General features: G+C 64.5%; 3 protein-coding genes across 6 annotated transcripts; 2 read left to right on the top strand and 1 right to left on the bottom strand.

Moving 5' to 3' along the window:
- Positions 1–34: 34 nt before the first annotated feature.
- SLC8B1 (solute carrier family 8 member B1) lies at positions 35–6758 on the bottom strand. The gene is made up of 16 exons (XM_056324600.1): positions 6726–6758; positions 5326–5484; positions 4699–4851; positions 4543–4595; positions 4382–4439; positions 4066–4198; positions 3775–3942; positions 3580–3687; positions 3442–3498; positions 3082–3212; positions 2741–2882; positions 2216–2337; positions 1863–2016; positions 1701–1781; positions 1103–1167; positions 35–1016 (listed from the first exon to the last, which is right to left on the bottom strand). The coding sequence occupies exons 1-16, from the start codon at positions 6756–6758 to the stop codon at positions 819–821; spliced, it is 1815 nt and encodes a 604-aa protein (XP_056180575.1). The 3' UTR covers positions 35–818.
- A 949-nt stretch (positions 6759–7707) lies between these two features.
- On the top strand, positions 7708–11854 carry PLBD2 (phospholipase B domain containing 2). The gene is made up of 12 exons (XM_056326303.1): positions 7708–7952; positions 8051–8144; positions 8227–8385; positions 8812–8912; positions 9361–9575; positions 9655–9749; positions 9821–9981; positions 10102–10197; positions 10503–10574; positions 10684–10836; positions 10975–11137; positions 11297–11854. The coding sequence occupies exons 1-12, from the start codon at positions 7744–7746 to the stop codon at positions 11462–11464; spliced, it is 1686 nt and encodes a 561-aa protein (XP_056182278.1). The 5' UTR covers positions 7708–7743; the 3' UTR covers positions 11465–11854.
- Positions 11855–13654: 1800 nt separating this feature from the next.
- Positions 13655–17091, top strand: SDSL (serine dehydratase like). Of its 4 annotated transcripts, none has more exons than XM_056326632.1 (9): positions 13655–13807; positions 14279–14776; positions 15121–15292; positions 15389–15428; positions 15534–15673; positions 15956–16044; positions 16153–16380; positions 16495–16619; positions 16777–17091. In XM_056326632.1, exons 2-9 carry the CDS (start codon positions 14637–14639, stop codon positions 16968–16970), a joined length of 1128 nt encoding a protein of 375 aa, XP_056182607.1. In that variant the 5' UTR covers positions 13655–13807; positions 14279–14636; the 3' UTR covers positions 16971–17091. The 4 variants fall into 4 exon arrangements, with proteins under 4 accessions (XP_056182607.1, XP_056182606.1, XP_056182608.1 ...); XM_056326631.1 differs by having other exon boundaries at positions 15106–15292; XM_056326633.1 differs by lacking the exon at positions 14279–14776.
- The last annotated feature ends 1145 nt before the right edge of the window (positions 17092–18236 follow it).

Raw genomic sequence — 18236 nt, 5'->3', positions numbered from 1 at the left:
AAAACACCCTCGCAGCAAATAACGCAAGTCAAAGTTGGGTTTGGGGGGCGTTTTTAATTGCAATTTTTTATTATTTTTTTTTACAGTGCCTAAACCTAGTCTTGCCAGAGGCTAATGCTGTGTACAAACTTCCACATTCTTTCCTACAGCTCTGGCCACCCTAGGAGGAGGAGAAAAGTAGAATCTGAAACTCAGGTTGAAAAACATAGCTTAAAAAAAGCAGGGGAAACCAGCCTCCCTTGGTTTGTTGGGTGTTTTTTTTCCTCCAGCTTTGCTTGCATTAAAACCAAGCGCTGCCCTGAAGCTTTGCCTCACCTTAACCCTGTCTGGCTTTGCCTCTGCTACTATTTCCCACCCAGGGTGCAAACACGTCATGTCATTTGCAGTAACAGACTTGTGCTCAGATCTTCAGTTACCCCATGTAGCACAACTCCCCTAACCCTGTCCCACGGCAGCCAGGATGGAGATGTGGAGGGGAAAGTAAAGTGGTTGAAGAAGTAAAATCTCTCCTGTTGTGACCCTGCCCTCTCCTCTGTCCCTGCTACCGGGTCTGGAGGAAACAGGTCTTCACCTCAGAGCTGCCAGGAGTTAAACACGATTAAACAGAGTGGGGAGAGGACATAGCTAATGACTAACAGCTCCTTTTCCTTTCCCAAAGCACAACCAGCCAGCCCCCTCCAGAAAGCAACAGCCCAGGGCTGTGGTGGCACGTGGTGCCTCCAGCCCTTGTCCCCCTGGCAGAGAGGCCCCAATCCATCAGGAAGGCAGAGGGAGAGAGCCAGGGATGGATGTGCATCTCCTGCCGGCAGCGGGGCTGCTCACACGGTGGAGAGATGGATCACCCTGAACTCGGTCAGCAGGGCCACACAGAGGAAGGCCAGGTAGTAGATGATGAGGCAGATGCCGTACGCCTTGCCCAGCTGGAAGCACTGCGCTGGCACCGACACGAAGGAGAACACCAAGCTCAGCCCCAGGGCCCCAGCGAGGACCCAGACCAGGAGGCTGTCAGGCTCCAGCTGCCGGAGAGATGGGGAGCGATGTGGAGTGACACCAGGGTCCCACAGCCAGCCTGACCCGTGCCATGGTGTCGCTACAGTCCTACCTTTACCACCAGCTGACTGCTTGTCATCTGCAGCAGGCAGCCGAGTCCCACGCCGACCAGGATATCTGGGGCACGTTCAGGATGGAGACACAGCGCAGGAGACCTCGGGGGAGCGACGGAGCTGGCCCCATCCCTCCCACCCTGGGGACAGCCCTCCTCCCTGCCTGCCTGCACCCCATGCCTGTTGCCTGGCCCAAAGCATTGCCTGTTTGTGGTGAATACAACGTGGAGCACCCAAGGAGAGGCTTCAGCTTGGAGTGTGGCACAGCCTTCTCCCCTCCTTCCCTTCAGCAGATCCAAAATCTGCCGGACTCCAGCCCAAACCCCACCCTGCCAGGGCTGGAACAGCAGTGGGGATGGGAAGATGCTGCTGGCTCCATCTCTGCAGCTCCTGTGGTCCACAGCTACCACTCCAGTCCCTCTGCACTGTGTCTGTACCAAGGAGGTTTCCAGCATCCCACGGACTCTGGGATGGATCCTGCCCAGCTTCTTCACAGGGTCCCCCAAGAGCAGGGCGCTCCCTGGGCTGGTGGCGGTGAATTGGAGGCAGTCCCTGCCCCAAGACCACTGCCACCTCCCTTCAGCACCCAAAGGATACTGAAGATGATGCCCCCGAAGCAAGCAGAGAAGGCCATGCGGGGGTAGCCCTGTCGTGCCATGGTGAGGTCGGAGAAGGTGTCTGTGGAAGAAGGGGAGACCTTGGGGGATGCCAGGGGGACAGGTGCACCTGGGTGGCACTGGGGTGCAGCAGAGCCCTTACCGCCAATGCTGTTGCCCCAGGCCAGCAGCGTCAAGCCCAGCACGGTGTTGCTCAGCTGGAAGATGATGCCCAATGTCCGCAAGATGTTCACCAGCTCTGTGGCTGCAGCGTTGATCCACATGGCACTGGCCAGAAACCCAAGGAAGGCAAATACCTGCCAGGAAGAAGGGCAAGCTGGTCCCTGGGAGCATCCCACAGGACCCCGTACACCTCCAGCCAGCCACGTCCCTCCTGCGGACAGTGGGGATCGGGAAGGAGATCCTGACTCCTGCTCTGCCCCCAGGACCCTCAGTCCAGAACAGAGCAGGCTGGGCTGGTTCCCAGTAGGCGTTCAGGGCTGGGGAACACCTTACACAGTGGTACTTGGGTGGCTGCTCGTTGCTTGTGGTGATGAAGATGATGATGGCCAGGACAGAGCCAACCAGTATGACCAGTCCCCAGACTGGGAAGACACCCTGGATCTGGTACAGCCCATCTGCACGTGGTGGGGAGAGGGGGGCATCAGAGCAGCCCTGCAGGCACCATGTGAGCTGGGCAGGATCCGACCAGGCTCATAGTATGAGGTAAAGCCTCGTCCCCCAGAGCCACCTTTACCCTAAGCCCTCGCAGGCTGGCTCCCCTCTGTGCCTCAGTTTCCCCAGGCAGGCCAGGCCTGTCCCATTTTTCCCCCCCAAGACCTGGATACTGGGGGCCCCAAACCCACCACCCCTGTGGGGAGGGGACGGACCCATCCAGCCCCCCAGCTTGGCTTTTCACTGGCTCATCCTCCCCTCTCCAGAACGGGCTGCCAGGTCCAAAGGGCTCCTGCTGTCCCCAGAGCTTTGGTGGCCATCTCAGTCCTGTCCCCTCCTGGGTGGCCGGGGCTGCCCCAGGCTTACAGGCACCCGACTTCAGGGTGAGGACGCAGAGCAGGGGGCTGGTGAGGATGTGCAGGCAGTTGAGGGGTCTCTTCCAGTTCAGGTCGTCCTTGTCAGGGTCCACAACAGGAACAGTGAGCAGCAGCACCAGCTCCACAGGCACCTGGGAGGAGCATCCATGAGCAGCGATGGGGGGACCACCATGGTGGGACACCCCAGGAGGTGCCCCATCCCTCAGCCCACCTGCTCTTGTCCCCCTGTCCCCATTGCAAAGCCCAAGGGTGACACAGCCCCAGGGGCCAGCAGGGAAGGGGACACCCCATGCGGGGGTTCCTCCCAGCTCATGTTCCCCCCCTACTCACCCTGAAAATCTTGAAGAGCCGCCAGTACCAGGGCTTCCTCCTCCACTTGCGGTAGTCCAAGGGGCTGAGGGCAGTGGTGAGGATGCGCAAGGAGGTCTCCTGGGAGGGGAGCAGGGGCCGGTACTCCTCACCTGTGAGGGGCCATGGTGGCTGAGCGGGGCAAGGGGCTCCCTGCCCCTCCTGGCCCTTCCAGCATGGGGCTGTGGTCACTTGTATGGCCCCTGGGAGATCCACTGGCCCCAGAGTAGCACCCAACTATGGCCACCCCGTGAGCCCAGTGACACGTGCAGAGGACTGGGGGTCCCTGGGACCCCCCAGGATAAAGCGGAGCCAGCCCCAAGCCCACCAGGAGCAACATACCATAGTCTCCGCTGTTTGTGCCCGAGGACTCCTGCTCTTCGGCATCTGTCAGCATCTCTGGAGGAAGGAGAAGGGGGGCAGTGGAGGGAGACCCCAGCATGCTGGGGGGTCCCATCAGCACAGCTAGGCGGCCCTTACCTGGCTCCCAAGGTCTGGGGGGGGGCAGCCCTTCCCCACGCTGCCGCCGGTGAATCCAGGTGCAGAGCACCACGGTGAAGACGTAGAAGACATACAGCCCCAAGTAACCTGGGACAGGGGGGAACGATGAGGAGTTACAGCACCCCCCAGGCTGCTCCCACCACCCCCTCGGCCCCCTGCTCCTGTGGCACTCACCCAGAGCCTCCCCCAGCGTGATCCTGCCGAAGTAGAGGACCATGAAGGTGAGGAAGACAGCCACCATGTAGAAGATGACATCCCTGAGGAAGGGCCTGGAGGCGGCTGTGAAGGGCTTGACCAGGGCGATGCCCCCGGCCACCACCGTGGTCACAAACACACCGGCACCTGCCAATGCAACAGGTCCTGCTCAGGGGGGGAACATCCTACAGCTCCACCACGTTCTCCCCACCCATCGCCCCCCCAAGCCAGCAGCCCCCAGGGAGGAGCTGGCAGCAGGGATCTCCTTACCAAAGACAGCCCCGATGGCCAGCCCCGCTGTCCGGGGGTCGGAGAAGGCCACCACGGCACTGAAGACATCTGGCGCCCCATTGCCAAAGGCCAGGAATGTGACACCATGGAGAGGGGATGTCAAGGAAAAGACCTGGTGGCTTCCCCCCAGGGATGCAGGGTGCCTGCCTGGCTCTGGTGCCATGGGGCTCCCTCCAGGTGCCTCTGTGGCACGGTGCTGAAGGGACACAAAGTGACCCCGTCACAGCCACCTCTCCTGCTCCATCCCTGCATCCCCCCGCCCTGCCCAAGGTCCCCTGTGACCCGCCAAGGATACTGCCACGTTGTGAGACAGCTTCAGGTTGGTGGAGATGGCCGATAAGTTGGGGCAGAAGCTGGAAGGGCAGAGGAAGCAGAGAGGGGTGACGGGGCTGCTCCACGACCACGGGGCTCCTCGCTCACCCCAGGGACTGTCCCCTCCTCCGCAGAGCTACTCACAACTTCTCCGCCGTCACGCCCAGGATGATGAACAGGTACAGGAGCCACAGAGCCTGTGGGGTCAGGGGTGGCAGAGAGAAGGGTCGGTGGGGTCCCCATCCCTCACCCCCAAAGTGGAGCATCCCCCAGCAGCAGCACCCCTGCTCCCATCCTTACATAGAGGGTGACGGCCAGGGGGAGCAGCCGGGGGGGGAAGACACAGAAGACCCCCTCGAGGTAGTTGAGGAAGCCGCCCTCCAGCCGGCAGTCAGGGTTGCTCCGGATGAAGCGGCACCACTCAGAGCTGTTGTGTTTCCGCACCTCCCAGCACTGCGGGACAGAGCGTGGGGTGCTCAGCTGGGCACCCCAAGCCCCGTCCCCCACCCCAAGCACCCACCCCCCTCCAGCGAGGGCTGCCATCGGGCACCCTGCAGGCAATGCTGCCCCTCTGCCCGGCTGCTGCCAGTAGGTCGCTGTCATCCCTGCCTCAGTTTCCCCATCTGTGCTACCTATGCATGGGTCAAGGGCTGTGCCAGGAGCAGTGGGGGTGCAAGCCCTTGTCCCCAGCCCTGTCCCCTGCAGCCCCACACCACCCCACACCCAGCCCCAGCCATGGGAAGGTGCCGGCCTGGCAGGCGGCAAGGTTTTTGGAGCACAAAACCAGCAGTGGAGGAAATACTGGTGTGATCCCAGCTGCGATGGCAGGGACGGGGGAAGCAGGGATGGGATGGGACCCCACCACCCCAGCGACACCCACATCCCTCCCGCCACTCCCCCAAAGCCCACTGCAGACCCCACACTCACATCCAGGCCCCGGCCGTGGCTCAGAGCATCCCCCCCAGGAGAGATCGTGTGCCCCAGGTCCAGCAGCAGTGGGGTCCCGGCTGCCTGTGCCCCGCTGGCCCCCGCCAGGCTGAGCACCCCGGCTGGCCCCATGGCACCCTGCCCTACAGCGGGGGGCACCTACCGCTGGCAGCGACCCCCGGGGAGAGGGAGTGGGGACAGCTCCCGAGCCCCCATCCCACGTTCCCCAGGCAGGGCAGATAAGGGTTTAACAATAAATAATAAAAAATTAAAATAGTAATAATATTAATAAAGATAACGAGGGAAGGCACAGCAGCCCGCGGTCAGGCGCCGCCGTGCCACGTCCTCGCTGGAGGGCTCAGCCCCGGGGTCACCCCGAGCCCCTCCGGAGCAAAGCTGGGGGGGGGGGGGGCGGGGGGAGCGGCACCGACACCCCACGGGGGACCAGGGGACGCGCGGGGCAGCCCCAGGCCAGGGAGGGGACGGGGAGACCCCGATGCGGGTGGGGATGGGGACCGCGCAGTGGGTGGGGGGTCCCGGAGCGGGAGATGCTGGGGGGAGCCGGGGATCCCACCCGCCCCGCGGCCCCACCGTGGCGGCGCGGCCCCACCGCTGTGCGTGGGCAGCTGATCCCCTCCGCTCCCCCGCCTCTTAAAGGGGCCGCCACCCTCCGCTCTTAAAGCGACAGCGCCATTTTTTCACGCGTGGCCCGCAGGGTGCCTGCCAGAGCTGGGGGGGGGGGGGGGAAGGTCCCTGCCCCGTCCCCCTCTCACCACCCCCGTCCCTCCACATCCCAGTGCCGGTGGGCTGCGGCAGGGCGGGACTGGACACCCACCCTGGGTGCTGTGCCCACCTAGCCCCTCTGTGGGGTGACCCTCTGAGGCCGGGCAAGCTCAGCACAGGCAGGGCCAGGGATGCTGTCCTTCCCGGGGGGGAGCAGCACGCCGTGCCCACGGAGCTGCACAGCCCCCCGTGCCAGTGGCCCCACGACCCCGCGGAGGGGCCTGTGCTGCTGCTGGTGTCCCTCTCTGCAGGGAGATATGGCCGGTGTACCCTGCTCTGGGACACCCTGCTGCCCCCGGCCCCAGCTGCCCCTGCCCCACGCAAGCCCCCGCCTGGGGTTTTGGGGGAGAGTGCAGCAGGCTGGCCCCCAGGGACTGGAGCTGCTGGGGGACCATGGCTGCTGGGGGACCGTGACTGCCTGTGCGGCCCCAAGGGCCCAACAGGACTAAAGGGGCCGTTTCCCACCCTGGCCAGATTCCCACCGAAGTCACACACTGCTCTTCTCCCCAGGAGACGGGAATGGAAGGAAAATACAGACCCAAGGGCAGTGCCCAGCTCGGGGCGTCTCCAACGGGAGCCCAGGTCCAGCCTGGCACCCAAAGGACAGTGGCACCCACTAGCCACCAGCCCTGGCCATCGCCCCTGGCCATCGCCCGCCCCCCCGGCAGCGCTGCTCTGCTCTCCACTGGCTTTTTGGAGTTTGGGCCAAATTTTGGTGGCTGCCATGTGGCCTGGGTCCCTGCCCAGCAGTGCTCTGTGCCCCTCCTTGGCTTTGGCGTGTGGCCGGGTCTGGGTGCCTGCCGTGGTCTTGCACAGGGAGCCGGGACACATGGGCACTGGGCAGTACTGGAGAATTAACCAGCAGCAACTGGGAGCTGATGGGGCATGCTGGGCCATGCCACGTGCCCATGCCAGCGGTGCCTTTGGGGTGCTGCCCCGCCCAGAATAGCTCCAGGCATGTGGCACCTTTTCCAGCTCCAGGATGATCCAATAAAGGGCATTACCAGTGCCCTCCCCAGCGGGCACGGGGACATGCTCCGGCAGCACCCCTACTCCAGCAGCACCCCCACCCCGGCAGCGCCCAGCCAAGCCCCCAGTGCTCCCCAGGCATCCCAGTTCAGTGTGAGCTCCGGAGCTTTGGGGTACAGCTCTGTCCCACCTTGTGCTACCGGGTGCCAGGCCTCAGGCAGGCGGCTGTGGTGGCACTCGGGGTAACACCAAGCGGGGAACAATATCAGACCGGGCCATGGGGACTTTGAGCACCCCACGATGATGTTACCACCGCGGGGGGGGGGGGCTCCCAGCCCTCTGCCCCCGCCCAGCCGGGCCACCCAGTGCTCGGGGGGGCTTTGTCCAGCGGAGTGGGGGGTGCACAAGCCGCGGCTGCGGCGGCGCTGGGCCGGCGGGCGGGCACCCACAGCCCCCTGAGGCACTGGCGGGGCCCAGCTGCAGCGGGGGGGGCACCGGGGCCGGTGGCGGGGCTGCGGGACCCCCCCGCCGGGAGGGCGGACGGACGCCGCGGGGGCGCAGCCCCGCCCCCGCCCCGCCCCTCGGCCCCGCCCCTAGGCCTCGGCCCCGCCCCTGGCCCCGGCCCCGCCCCTCCGCCCCGGCCAGCCCCTCCGCCCCGGCCCCGCCATGGCGGCGCTGCGGGCGGTGTTGGTGGCCGCGCTGGCCGCGGCACTGGCCCCGGTAGCCCCGGTCCGCGCAGCCCCCGCCGCCGTCCCGCCGCCCCGTAACGTCTCGGTGCTGCTGGAGCCCGGGTCGGGGCGGCTCCGCGTCCTGCCCGGCCGCCACCCCGCCGCCGTTGCCTGGGCCAGCCTGGATGACCGTATCCCCGCCGTCGGGTAGGGGCGCCGGGCGGGGACCGGGGCGGGCGGGGGCCTCGGGGGAGCCGTCCCGGCCATGTCCCACCCGTGTCCCACCCGTGCCCCTGTCCCCCCAGCTGGGCCTTCCTGGAGGTGGCCACCAACGCCTCGTACAGCGACAGCCTGCAGGCCTACGCCGCCGGGCTGGCCGAGGCCGCCGTCTCGGAGCAGGTGAGGGGCGACCCCGCCGCGCCCGGGGGCCCGAGGGGCGCGACCCCCGCCCCGCCGGTGACACCGCGGCCGTGTCCCCCAGCTGATGTACATGCACTGGATGAACACCATGGTGGGCTACTGCGGCCCCTTCAAGTACCAGAGCGAGTACTGCGAGAGGCTGCGCGGCTACCTGGAGGCCAACCTGGGCTGGATGGAGGAGCAGATGGGCAAGGGGGAGGACCCCCAGTACTGGCACCAGGTGAGGGTGGGGGACCCCACCTAGGGGGACCCCCCCTGGGCTAATGGGGGCTTTAATCAAGAAGAAGGGACAGGGCAGCGAGGGATGCCCAAAGTCCTGGCCGGGCTCCAGGCGGGATGACAGGGATGTGGCCACCGTGGATCCTCCTCTCCTGGGCCACCAGAGGTGACTCATGGCTTGCCCCCCACCAGAGCCTCACGTGCCGCTGTCAGGGGGCACGGTGGGTGGCTTGGGGTGTGTGTCCCCAGCCACTGGTGCTGAGTCACGGCCCCGCTGACAGGCTGACAGTGACCCTTCCCCCAGGGTGACGCTTCCCCCCCTGCCCTGCAGCCGTGCTGGGACCCACCAGCTCTGCTGCGTACCCCGGGGGAAGAGCCCCTCTTCCCCGCAGGAGCTGGGTGCCAGCTCTGTCCCCTGTCCCCGCAGGTGCGCCTGGCCCTGCTGCAGCTGAAGGGGCTGGAGGACAGCTACAACGGGCGCCTGGACTTCCCCCGGGGCAGGTTCACCCTGGCGCCCTTTGGCTTCCTGTAAGCTCCTTCTGGGAGGTGATGCAGGGTGGGGGGTGGTTGCCCCAGGAGTTGGGGTGCTGCTGGGAGGGGCTGTGAGGGCAATTCCTGGATGTCCAGGGACACCTGGTTCTGCTCCTAGTCACCCTCACCCACCTTGTCTGGGCACTTGTCCTCTGCTGCTGGGGCAGGATGGAGCCGAGGCAGGTTCTCCTCCTCCCTAGCACCATGGGCTGGGTGGTGGATCCCCCCCCAAGGCCCGCTGCAGCCCCCTGCCTCAGTTTCCCCAGTACTGTGTTCACCCTTTCCTCCCTGCTCCGGTGCTCCCGGCACCAGCACCTACACTGGGGTCAATGGAGAAACACCCTCCAGACTGGACCGAGAGATGGGACAGAGAACTCTGAGCCAGCTTGGCTCCTGGGCTGGGGTGTCCCCCACCTGATACCTCGTGTCTTGCTTCCCCCCCCAGCCTGCTACAGTTGGGGGGTGACCTGGAAGACCTGGAGTCTGCCCTGAACCGCTCCTCCCCGCAGCGTGTCCTGGGCTCGGGCTCCTGCTCTGCCCTCCTGAAGCTGCTGCCGGGCCATCGGGATCTCCTGGTCGCCCATGACACCTGGACCTCCTACCAGTCCATGCTGCGCATCATCAAGAAGTACACGCTGCCCTTCCGTGCCTCAGCCAGTGGTGCGTGGGCTGGGCTGGGGGGGCTACGTCTGACACCCCACCTCTGATGCTCCCCTGTTTTTTCATCACCCTCTTCCAGGCAATTCTCAGATCCCCGGGAGCATCCAGGTGTTTTCCTCCTACCCCGGCACCATCTTCTCTGGGGATGATTTCTACATCCTCAGCAGTGGGTTGGTGAGTGGGGTCTGGTCCCCGGGGACCCCTCCCCAGCCCCACTGCCCTCCCCATCGCTCCCCTTCCTGCAGGTAGCGCTGGAAACCACCATCGGGAACAACAACCCGGCGCGGTGGAAGTACCTGGACCCACGGGGCAGCGTCCTGGAGTGGCTGAGGAACATTGTGGCCAACCGCCTGGCCCGCAGCGGTCCCGAGTGGGCTGCCATCTTCCGACGGTTCAACAGTGGCACGTAAGCAGGGTGGGATGGGGTGCGGGAATTTGTCCTGGGAAGGTGGGATCAGGTGGAGGGATGCTCTGCCAGGGGAGAGGCTGCCTGCCACAGGGATGCTTTCCCCCTTCTCCCTGCCAGGTACAACAACCAGTGGATGGTGGTGGACTATAACGCCTTCACACCAGGCAGAGCAAACCCGCCTCCAGGACTGCTGACTGTGCTGGAGCAGATCCCGTGAGTGGCCCCATTCCCCGCCCGGCCGAGCATCTCCTCCCCCATCCCCATGGATTTGGGAGAGCCCTGAGGGTCCTGTCCACCGTGGTCCAGTGGGTGGGAGTTGGGTGATGGGGATGCAGATGCAGGTGCACTGCCAGTCCGTGGCTAAAGGCTCTCCCGGGATGCTGATGGGTGGCTGGGGTGGGAACCCAGCGGCAAGGACCCCCAGCAGAGCTGCCCCCTCTTCCCAGCATGTGTCCCCCCCACCATCTCCAGTTGATTTTTGCCGTCTGCTCTGACCGATGCTTTTCCTCCTGGCACAGGGGCCTGGTGGTGGCAGCTGATCAGACGGAGCTGCTGTACCAGCAAGGCTACTGGGCCAGCTACAACCTGCCGTGAGCTCCAGCCCACCCCAGCGTGTGCCCTGTACAGGGGGGCAGCTGATGCTGTCCTTGCCCCCCACTCCACTGGGTGCTGACTCGCTGGGTTCCCCCCCACCCCCAGGTACTTCGAGGAGATCTTCAATGCCAGCGGGAACCCAGAGCTGGTTAAGAAATACGGTGACTGGTTCACCTATGACAAGAACCCACGCGCCCAGATCTTCCGCCGGAACCAGACGCTGGTCCATGACCTGGATTCCATGGTCCGCCTGATGAGGTGGGTGCTGGGGACCCCCCAAACCTGGGTGCTCCCCACGCACCCCCGGGGATCACCCTTGGGGGTGATATTTTCCATCATTATAATTGTATTTTTTTCCCCTGCCTCTTCCGTGACTCTGTCTTGGCCACTTTGCAGGTCCAACAACTACCTGCGGGACCCGCTGTCACGGTGCAGGGGCTGTGACCCCCCCCAGAACGCAGAGAACGCCATCTCCGCCCGCTCTGACCTCAACCCCCCCAACGGCACCTACCCTTTCCCTGCCCTGCGCCAGCGCTGCCACGGCGGCACCGACATGAAGGTGGGGGAGCCAGGGCGGCCCTGGAGGGGCTGGGGGGAGCTGGAGGGTCCCCCTTTGGGGGTGCCACCCTTCTGGCAGCTCCCCCCAGGCTGTGTTGCCCCTTCCCCATGCTGACTTGTACTTTTTTTTTTTTTCTCCTCCCTCCCACCCTCACACCAGGTCACCTCCTCAGGCATGGCCCCCGCCTTCGGGCTGGTGGCCGCCAGCGGTCCCGCCTGGGATGACGTGCCCCCCTTCCGTTGGAGCGCATCCCCATGCAGCACCCTGCTGCACATGGGCCACCCTGACCTCTGGACTTTCCCCCCCATCAAGGTCCGCTGGGACTGAGCGGGTGCCACCGTCCATCTGCAGGCGTCTGTCCTGCTTGGGAGGGATCCCTTATGGGGGGAGCAGCTGGGGGATCGCAGTGCTACCCACTCTCCCCTATCACCCTGGCTTTGGGTGCAAGGGGGGTCCTCTGATCCCCTGGCTCTTCCAGCTTCTGCCTCTTGCCACCGCATCCCTGCGTGCTGGGCGTGCTGCGCAGGGGGCTGTGCCCCCTCCCCCTCAAGGGGCTCCGGCCCTGGGACGCTTCCCTGCCTTCCCTGCGTGCTGACATCTGGTTCGGGGGGCTCTTCCCAGAGAAGGGGCGGTCCTGCGAGGCTGGGGCTCGCCTGCAGGGCGGAGGGGAGTTGAGCTGGTTTGGCTGTGACAAATAAAGCAGTGTGTGTCTGTGCAGCAGGGGTGGTGGCTGTGCTTTGTGCTCTGCTGAGATTCTCTGGTGTCTTGTATAGGGGTTGGGCTTATGCAACACCCACCCCGCCACAATTTAACAGGGTGCTCTCTGCTTCTCCACCACTTCCCACCCTGGTTGGGGGGTGTGCAGCCAGGCTGGCTGGGCTCTTTTGGGGTGCAGGCTGTTAAGGTTTCTCTGCTGCTGCATCAGGCTGGGTACCTGGCGTGGGGTAGAGTTGCTGACTTGGGGGAGCCCTGGGTGTGGGCTGGAGCTGGGAGGTCCCACCGCTCACACCCCCCACCCCCCCCAGGAGAGGGTGACCGTCCTCACCCCTTTTGTCTTCCCCTCCTCTGCCACCTGTGTTTCCCCCAGCCCCAAAACCCCCGTTGCAAAATCCTCTTACCGCAGCTCCCTTGATCCGCTCTGCGTCGTTAAGAATAACGAGGTCATTACTGGGGGATTAATGAGCTGGTGCTCGGCAGCGCTTTGAAGGTGCCAGGTTCCCACCGGGGCTGGGGGCCCCGGGGGCTGTGCAGGACTGAGTTGTGGCAGGTCTGGGCTGTTGGGGTGCTGGCACCCCAAAAACCGGGGTGGGTGCTCTGGACAGGATAGGGTGTCCAAAACCTGCGGTGCTTGGGGGGTGGGAACATTGCAGGGCCTGTGCCCGTGTCCCCGTGGTGTGTGGGCTCCCGGTGCAGGGGGTGCTGCTTGGGGGGGTCCCTGTGCCTCAGTTTCCCCGGGTAGGAGGAGGTCACTGTCACCGAGTGATGGGGCAGTGAGGAGGAACAGGTGCATCGATGCCAAGGGTGGGGCACGCTGGAAACGCAGCAGCGGCTGCGTTGCTGCTTTCCTTTTGTTATTTTCTTAAAAGCAGAAAAACAAACAGAAGTGGTTCAGCGTTGCCCCAGCTGCCAGCAGCCCTTGGCTGAGGCTGTGTCACCCAGGGACCGGGACCAGGGCCAGGGGACCTGACAGGGTGACAGTCTGGCATCACCTTCCCTGGGGCAGGGGTGGAGCCAAAGGGGGGTAGAAGGGGGGACAGGGAGGTGGGTGCAGGGTGGAAAGGGACCCTGGAACACCCCAGGGCTGAGCTGGAACGTAGTGCCCCCACCAAGAGGGTCCCTGGCCTCCTCCCTCTGAGCGGGGGGGGGGCTTCTTGCCCTCCTTCCCCAGCCACCAAGGGTCCCCCCTGGGGCCCATTCCTGTCCCATCCCCAGGGAAGCAATTGCAGCCCCTCTGCCCGCTGCAAGATGGGGGTCACCCCGTGGGACCCCAGGGGAGCTGGAACTTGCGTGCCCCCACCTTGGTGCCTCCATTCAAGACATCCTCCTCATCCCCCACATTTCCAGTCCCCCATGTCCCAAAAGCAAGGTGGCTCAGCGCAGAGGCGCCTGCTCTCTGCAGGCAACACTGTGCCTCTGTGCTGACCCTGCCTGTGCTGTGCACTGTTCACTCTGAAGCCTAATGATGGCGTGAGAAGCAGGGAGTTATTTCGTTGCCACCAAAGGCCAACTCCATCGGGAACAGGGCTGCCCTGGAGCCCGTGCCCTGCTCAGTGCCTGTTGTTAGTGGAGCTCTCAGGGGGGGCTTTGCAGCATAATTTGGGTCAGGGGACTGAGATCCTGTATTCTGGGGTCTGTTTTACTGCTGTCTGCCTGTCAGTGGGGCAGAGCCAGAGGGAGTGGGAGGGTTCCCGGTGCACCTTATTTAGCTGTGCCATGCGTGTGCCAGCTTGTGTGCAGCGGCCCCCCCCTTGGGACCCCCATGGAGCCACCACAGAGCGAGACCGAGATGGACTATGTGCCAAAGCAGCCTCTGCTTCCAGATTTCTCAGGCTGGAGGGACAGAGGACTAGTCTACGGCTGCAGGGCAAGGAGCCAGAGTTGGACCTTCCTCCAGATCCCACCTTCCTCCTCCTCGCCTGCCGGGGACAGAGCCAGCCCGTCGGTGCAGAGGTAGGGCATGTGCTGGGGGGACCCTTACCCTGTGGGATGTCACCAGGGCTAGGTGATGAGGAGCCCTGGGCTGTCCCATAGCAAAGGGGAGGTGTCTCTGTCTGCTTTGCCTGGGGGCTGCTGGAGCCTGGGTCTTGGCCAGGCTCTGGCTGAGTCCCTCCGGGCAGCCCCCCTCTCCAAGGGATGCTCATAGGGCACCTTTGCAACTGTGCGGGTATGTGGTGTGTTCCCCTCCCCTGACCCCCCCTGCCTGCAGGGTGCCTGGCTTGGCCAGCCAGAGCTGGGGGGGTTCGTCCCAGGGGGTTTACCCAGCTGGCAGGACCAAGCTCCCCTGGGGACATGCACCTCAGAGGGGGGCTCGGGGCTGCCTCAGGGCAGGGGGCTTGGCAGGGCAGGTGTAGGGGTGTTAGGGCTCGTTTGGAAGGCGATGGGGGGTGTCTCGGTTGTCTGATGACGCTTTGCAACGCACAGGCTGCCCTTGCTGCACCGGGGGTTCGGGTCAAAGGGACAAAGTCCTCGGATCCACTGGGATGTGTTTCTGGCTGGACCCGGCCATTGCCGGTGCCTGTGCCCAGCTTGGGGGGCAAACCCTTGGGGACCCCCAAAGTCATTTGGGAGCTGCCTCACCTCTTCTCCACCCTGTCTCCTGGGGCACCCACACCCCATCTCCTGGGCATGCGAAGTCTGCTGGGACCTGGCTGCCGGTGGCTGTCCCTGCTGGGCCACTCAGCACCATGCCCAGGTCTGCGGCAGGGTGCTTTTGGCATCGATCCAGCCCAGCGGCTGGAAAGCCTCACCGGGCACTGAGCAAGCAGCCAGATCCAGGGCAATGTTCAACTCCTGCCCCTCACCCTGCTGTGTGGCTGGACATCGGCACTCAGGACACCAGCACGTCACCTCTCCCTCCTCTGTCCCCCAAACTGCAGGCGAGGAGCTGGGGACGCACAGCGAGGCCCCACGGCACGCCAGGTAATCCCCTCCATGGGGTGGCCCTGGCTGAGTTAGGGGACAGGGCGTGCAGGGGGCACCTGGGGACACCGGGGGCTTGGGGACCAGGAGTTTGGAGGAGGGGGTGGCCCTGCTTGTCCTGTGGCTCTGGCAGGGAGCCCAGGAGTGATGGAAGGGTCCATCACTGCACCCCAGGGCTCTGTGCTGCTTCCTCCAGGAGCCAGGAGGTGGGGACAGCTTTGTCACTTCCGAGGGGCTCCTGTACCCCATACCACCTGACGTGGGCAGCAGGTCTGCAGGGGGGCAACCTGCGGGGAGCAGCCAGTGGCTCCCCCACCTCTCCCTGTCAGAACATCCATCCCCAGGGCCATGGCAGCCCAGCCCAGTGGGGGCAAGAAGCCCTTCCACATCATCTCGCCTGTCTTGGAGAGCCTGCCCCTGTCCAGGGCAGCGGGCACCAAGGTCTTCATGAAGCTGGAGAACATCCAGCCCACAGGTTCCTTCAAGATCCGGGGCATTGGCCACCTCTGCCAGGAGGTAAGCATGGGTACGGCATGGGCAAGCTCATGCCCTTATGGGGGGCATGGTGGGGGGACACAGCCATCCCCTTCCCTCTTTCCCTCTGCCTTGCAGGCTGCCAAGAAGGGCTGCCGCCACTTCGTTTGCTCCTCAGGTGACTGTGCCCCAAGCTGGGGCAGGGGGAGCTGGGGGAGATGCTCATGAGTAATATGGGGGGGTCCGGGGTGCTGAGCCCTGCCTGACCCCCCACTTCCCACAGGGGGGAATGCAGGTCTGGCGGCAGCGTACGCAGCCAAGAAGCTGGGGTTGCCAGTCACCGTTGTGGTCCCCAGCACCACTGGCCCCACCACTGTGCGCAAGCTGGAGGAGCTGGGGGCAGAGGTGGAGGTCTCCGGCCAGGTATCCCCATGGCAGCCCCCTAACACTGGGGTCTGGGGGGACCCAGACCTGCTCTGTGATGCTGGGCACGGGCATGGCAAACCCCATCCCAAAATGTCCCCCTCCTGCATCACCTGTACCCTGGCATCGCAAGTAGAGTCACCCTGGGAACCTCCACCTCAACCCAGTGCCCTGTGTGGGTTCCTGGTGTCCCCCAGCCCTGCAGTGACAAGAGACTCTTCTCTGTGGCATGAGGGCTGGATGTGGCCCTGTTGAGCCCCCATTGCCCCCCCCCCCCCCCAGGTGTGGGATGAAGCCAACAAGAGAGCCCTGGAGCTGGCTAAGACTGAGGGCTGGGTCAGCATCCACCCCTTTGACCACCCCTTGGTGTGGTGAGTGCTGCCAGGGCTCAGCTCCTGCCCCCAGTCCCCGTCCCTGGGGTCCAGGCTGGCTCAGGGTGCCCCCAGGCTGCATCCTCCTGTTTCCCCCTCACCCTGCAGGCAGGGTCACGCCAGCCTGGTCCAGGAGCTGAAGGACTCACTGGACACCAAACCGGACGCCATCCTGCTGGCGGTGGGCGGTGGGGGACTGCTGGCGGGTGTTGTGGCCGGCCTGCACCAGGTGGGCTGGCAGGACATCCCCATCATCGCTGCCGAGACCTGGGGGACTCACAGCTTCCACACGGCGCTGGCGGCCGGTCGGCTCGTCTCCCTGCCTGACATCACCAGGTGAGCCAGGCTTTGTGGGAGCGGCTGCGCATGCGATGAGTTGGGGGGGTCTCAGCCCAACTCACTGAAGGGACCTGAGACCACCCCAAGCACCTTCCTCCCGTCCTGCCCCAGCGTGGCCAAGTGCCTGGGAGCCAAGATGGTGGCAGCGCGGGCGCTGGAGTGTGCCCAGGAGTGCCAGGTCATCTCCCAGGTGGTGGAGGACACGGAGGCGGTGCGAGCCGTGGAGCAGTTCCTGGGTGAGCAGGGACAACCCGGGCATGGCAGGGGTGATGGGGGTGCCACCCGGTCTTGGGACTGGCCTGGGAGGTGTTGGGGGGACCCTGGCTCCACAGGTTGGTGATGGGGATAGGGTGGGTGGGTGGCTCAGCGTGTCCCCTGCTGTTGTCCCCGCAGACGATGAGAGGATGCTGGTGCAGCCGGCATGTGGGGCTGCCCTGGCCCTGCTCTACACAGGGCGGCTGCAGCGGCTGCAGCACGAGGGGCGGCTGCGGACCCCGCTGGCATCCGTGGTGGTGGTGGTGTGCGGGGGCAGCAGCATGCAGGTGGCCCAGCTGCAGGCCCTGAAGAGCCAGCTGGGGCTGGAGTGACCCCCACCCTGAGGAAGGGGATATGATGGAGCCTGGCCAGCACCCTCTGCTTGCTTTCCTTCCGAAATAACTAAAATAAAGCCCCGCTGCCTGGTGGACACGGGGCCGGGCTCCTCCCGCAGCCTCTGCCTCAGCACGCAGCATCCATGGAGGGATGGGGAAACTGAGGCACACAGGGCAGACGAGACCAGGGCTCATGCTGCAGGCAGGGATGGAGCGAGGCTCTGCCTGCAGCTCCCCAGCCTGTCCGAGGGCAGGACTGGGGTACACATGTCCCACTCTGCCCCTTGGCCATGCCAGGCATCCTCTTCCATGTCCCCTAACCCTCAGTCCCCTCTCCCCTCCCTCCCCTGCTCCTCCCCAGGCTGTTTGGACTGCAGCTCCCCACCTCAATTAGCAAGCACTCCCTCTCTGACTAATTACTTTGCTACTGTCTTTATACATTATTATACTAATGATTATTAATTATTACAATCTTCTCCCATTCCTGCCGCGCTGTCTGCAGTCAGAAGAGAACAACACACACGGACCAGCTTGTTACGGTGATTTATTGGTGGAGCTCCTTAGCCGTGTTTAACACCCATGGGCTCCAAGGTGCACCGACATGTCTGTGTGTGTGTGTTCCCAATCCCAGAGACCCTGAGATCCCCCTTTTTCCCCCATCCCACTCTTTTTCCTCCCTCTCCTCCAGGCTTTCCTGCTCTCCCCTGTTCCCACTTTCTAGAGCTGCATTTGTTTTTAGCCCTTTGCTGTTGCACCTCCCTGGGGTTTTTTGTGTCTCCCCAACAATATTTCTCCCCCCTTCCTTCCTCCCATCCCCGGGCAATGTGGGGTCTTGCTCCTGCCAGGGCTCTGTGGCCCCAGGTGCTCCCCAGTTCCCCAGCTGAGCCCATGCCCCAAGCATCACCTGGTGATGTCGGGCAGTGGGGACAAGCCTTCTCCTACCCCAAAACACTTCTCAGCCTACTCCTCCCCTTTGGAGCAGAGGGGGCTCAGCCCCCAGGACCAGCTCAGCCCCTGGATCACAGGCATCCCCCAGGAAGCCCTTTCCTCTGGCCAGGTGCCTGCCCTGGGACCCACTGCCAGCACCCCAGGAACACCCTCCCTGCCTTTGGCCCTTTCCCCCTCTCCCCCCCATACGCCCCACTGGCCAGGCCACCTCCCCACATGCTTTCTGGAGGCCAAAACCCCATAAATCAAAACTCTGCTGCTCCATCGTGAGCAATATCTTATGTAAAAAGGTGTTTCCAGGGAGCACCGAAGGCT

The sequence above is a fragment of the Falco biarmicus genome, chromosome 1 (genome assembly GCF_023638135.1).
Source record: "Falco biarmicus isolate bFalBia1 chromosome 1, bFalBia1.pri, whole genome shotgun sequence".
Classification (NCBI taxonomy): domain Eukaryota; kingdom Metazoa; phylum Chordata; class Aves; order Falconiformes; family Falconidae; genus Falco; species Falco biarmicus.
This window is presented reverse-complemented; position numbering and strand designations above follow the sequence as displayed.

Bases quoted from the DNA above. Each gene is read 5' to 3' on its own strand.
- PLBD2 (XM_056326303.1), top strand. From the start codon at position 7,744: ATGGCGGCGCTGCGGGCGGTGTTGGTGGCCGCGCTGGCCGCGGCACTG. The intron at 9,750-9,820 runs GTGAGTGGGGTC...CCCTTCCTGCAG, and splicing joins ACATCCTCAGCAGTGGGTTG to GTAGCGCTGGAAACCACCAT. The intron at 11,138-11,296 runs GTGGGGGAGCCA...CCCTCACACCAG, and splicing joins ACGGCGGCACCGACATGAAG to GTCACCTCCTCAGGCATGGC.
- SDSL (XM_056326631.1), top strand. From the start codon at position 14,637: ATGTTCAACTCCTGCCCCTCACCCTGCTGTGTGGCTGGACATCGGCAC. The intron at 15,429-15,533 runs GTGACTGTGCCC...CACTTCCCACAG, and splicing joins CCACTTCGTTTGCTCCTCAG to GGGGGAATGCAGGTCTGGCG. The intron at 16,381-16,494 runs GTGAGCCAGGCT...GTCCTGCCCCAG, and splicing joins TCCCTGCCTGACATCACCAG to CGTGGCCAAGTGCCTGGGAG.
- SLC8B1 (XM_056324600.1), bottom strand. From the start codon at position 6,758: ATGGCCAGGGGCGATGGCCAGGGCTGGTGGCTA. The intron at 4,199-4,381 runs GTATCCTTGGCG...GGAAGCCACCAG, and splicing joins AGCTGTCTCACAACGTGGCA to GTCTTTTCCTTGACATCCCC. The intron at 3,499-3,579 runs GTAAGGGCCGCC...TCCTTCCTCCAG, and splicing joins CCCCAGACCTTGGGAGCCAG to AGATGCTGACAGATGCCGAA.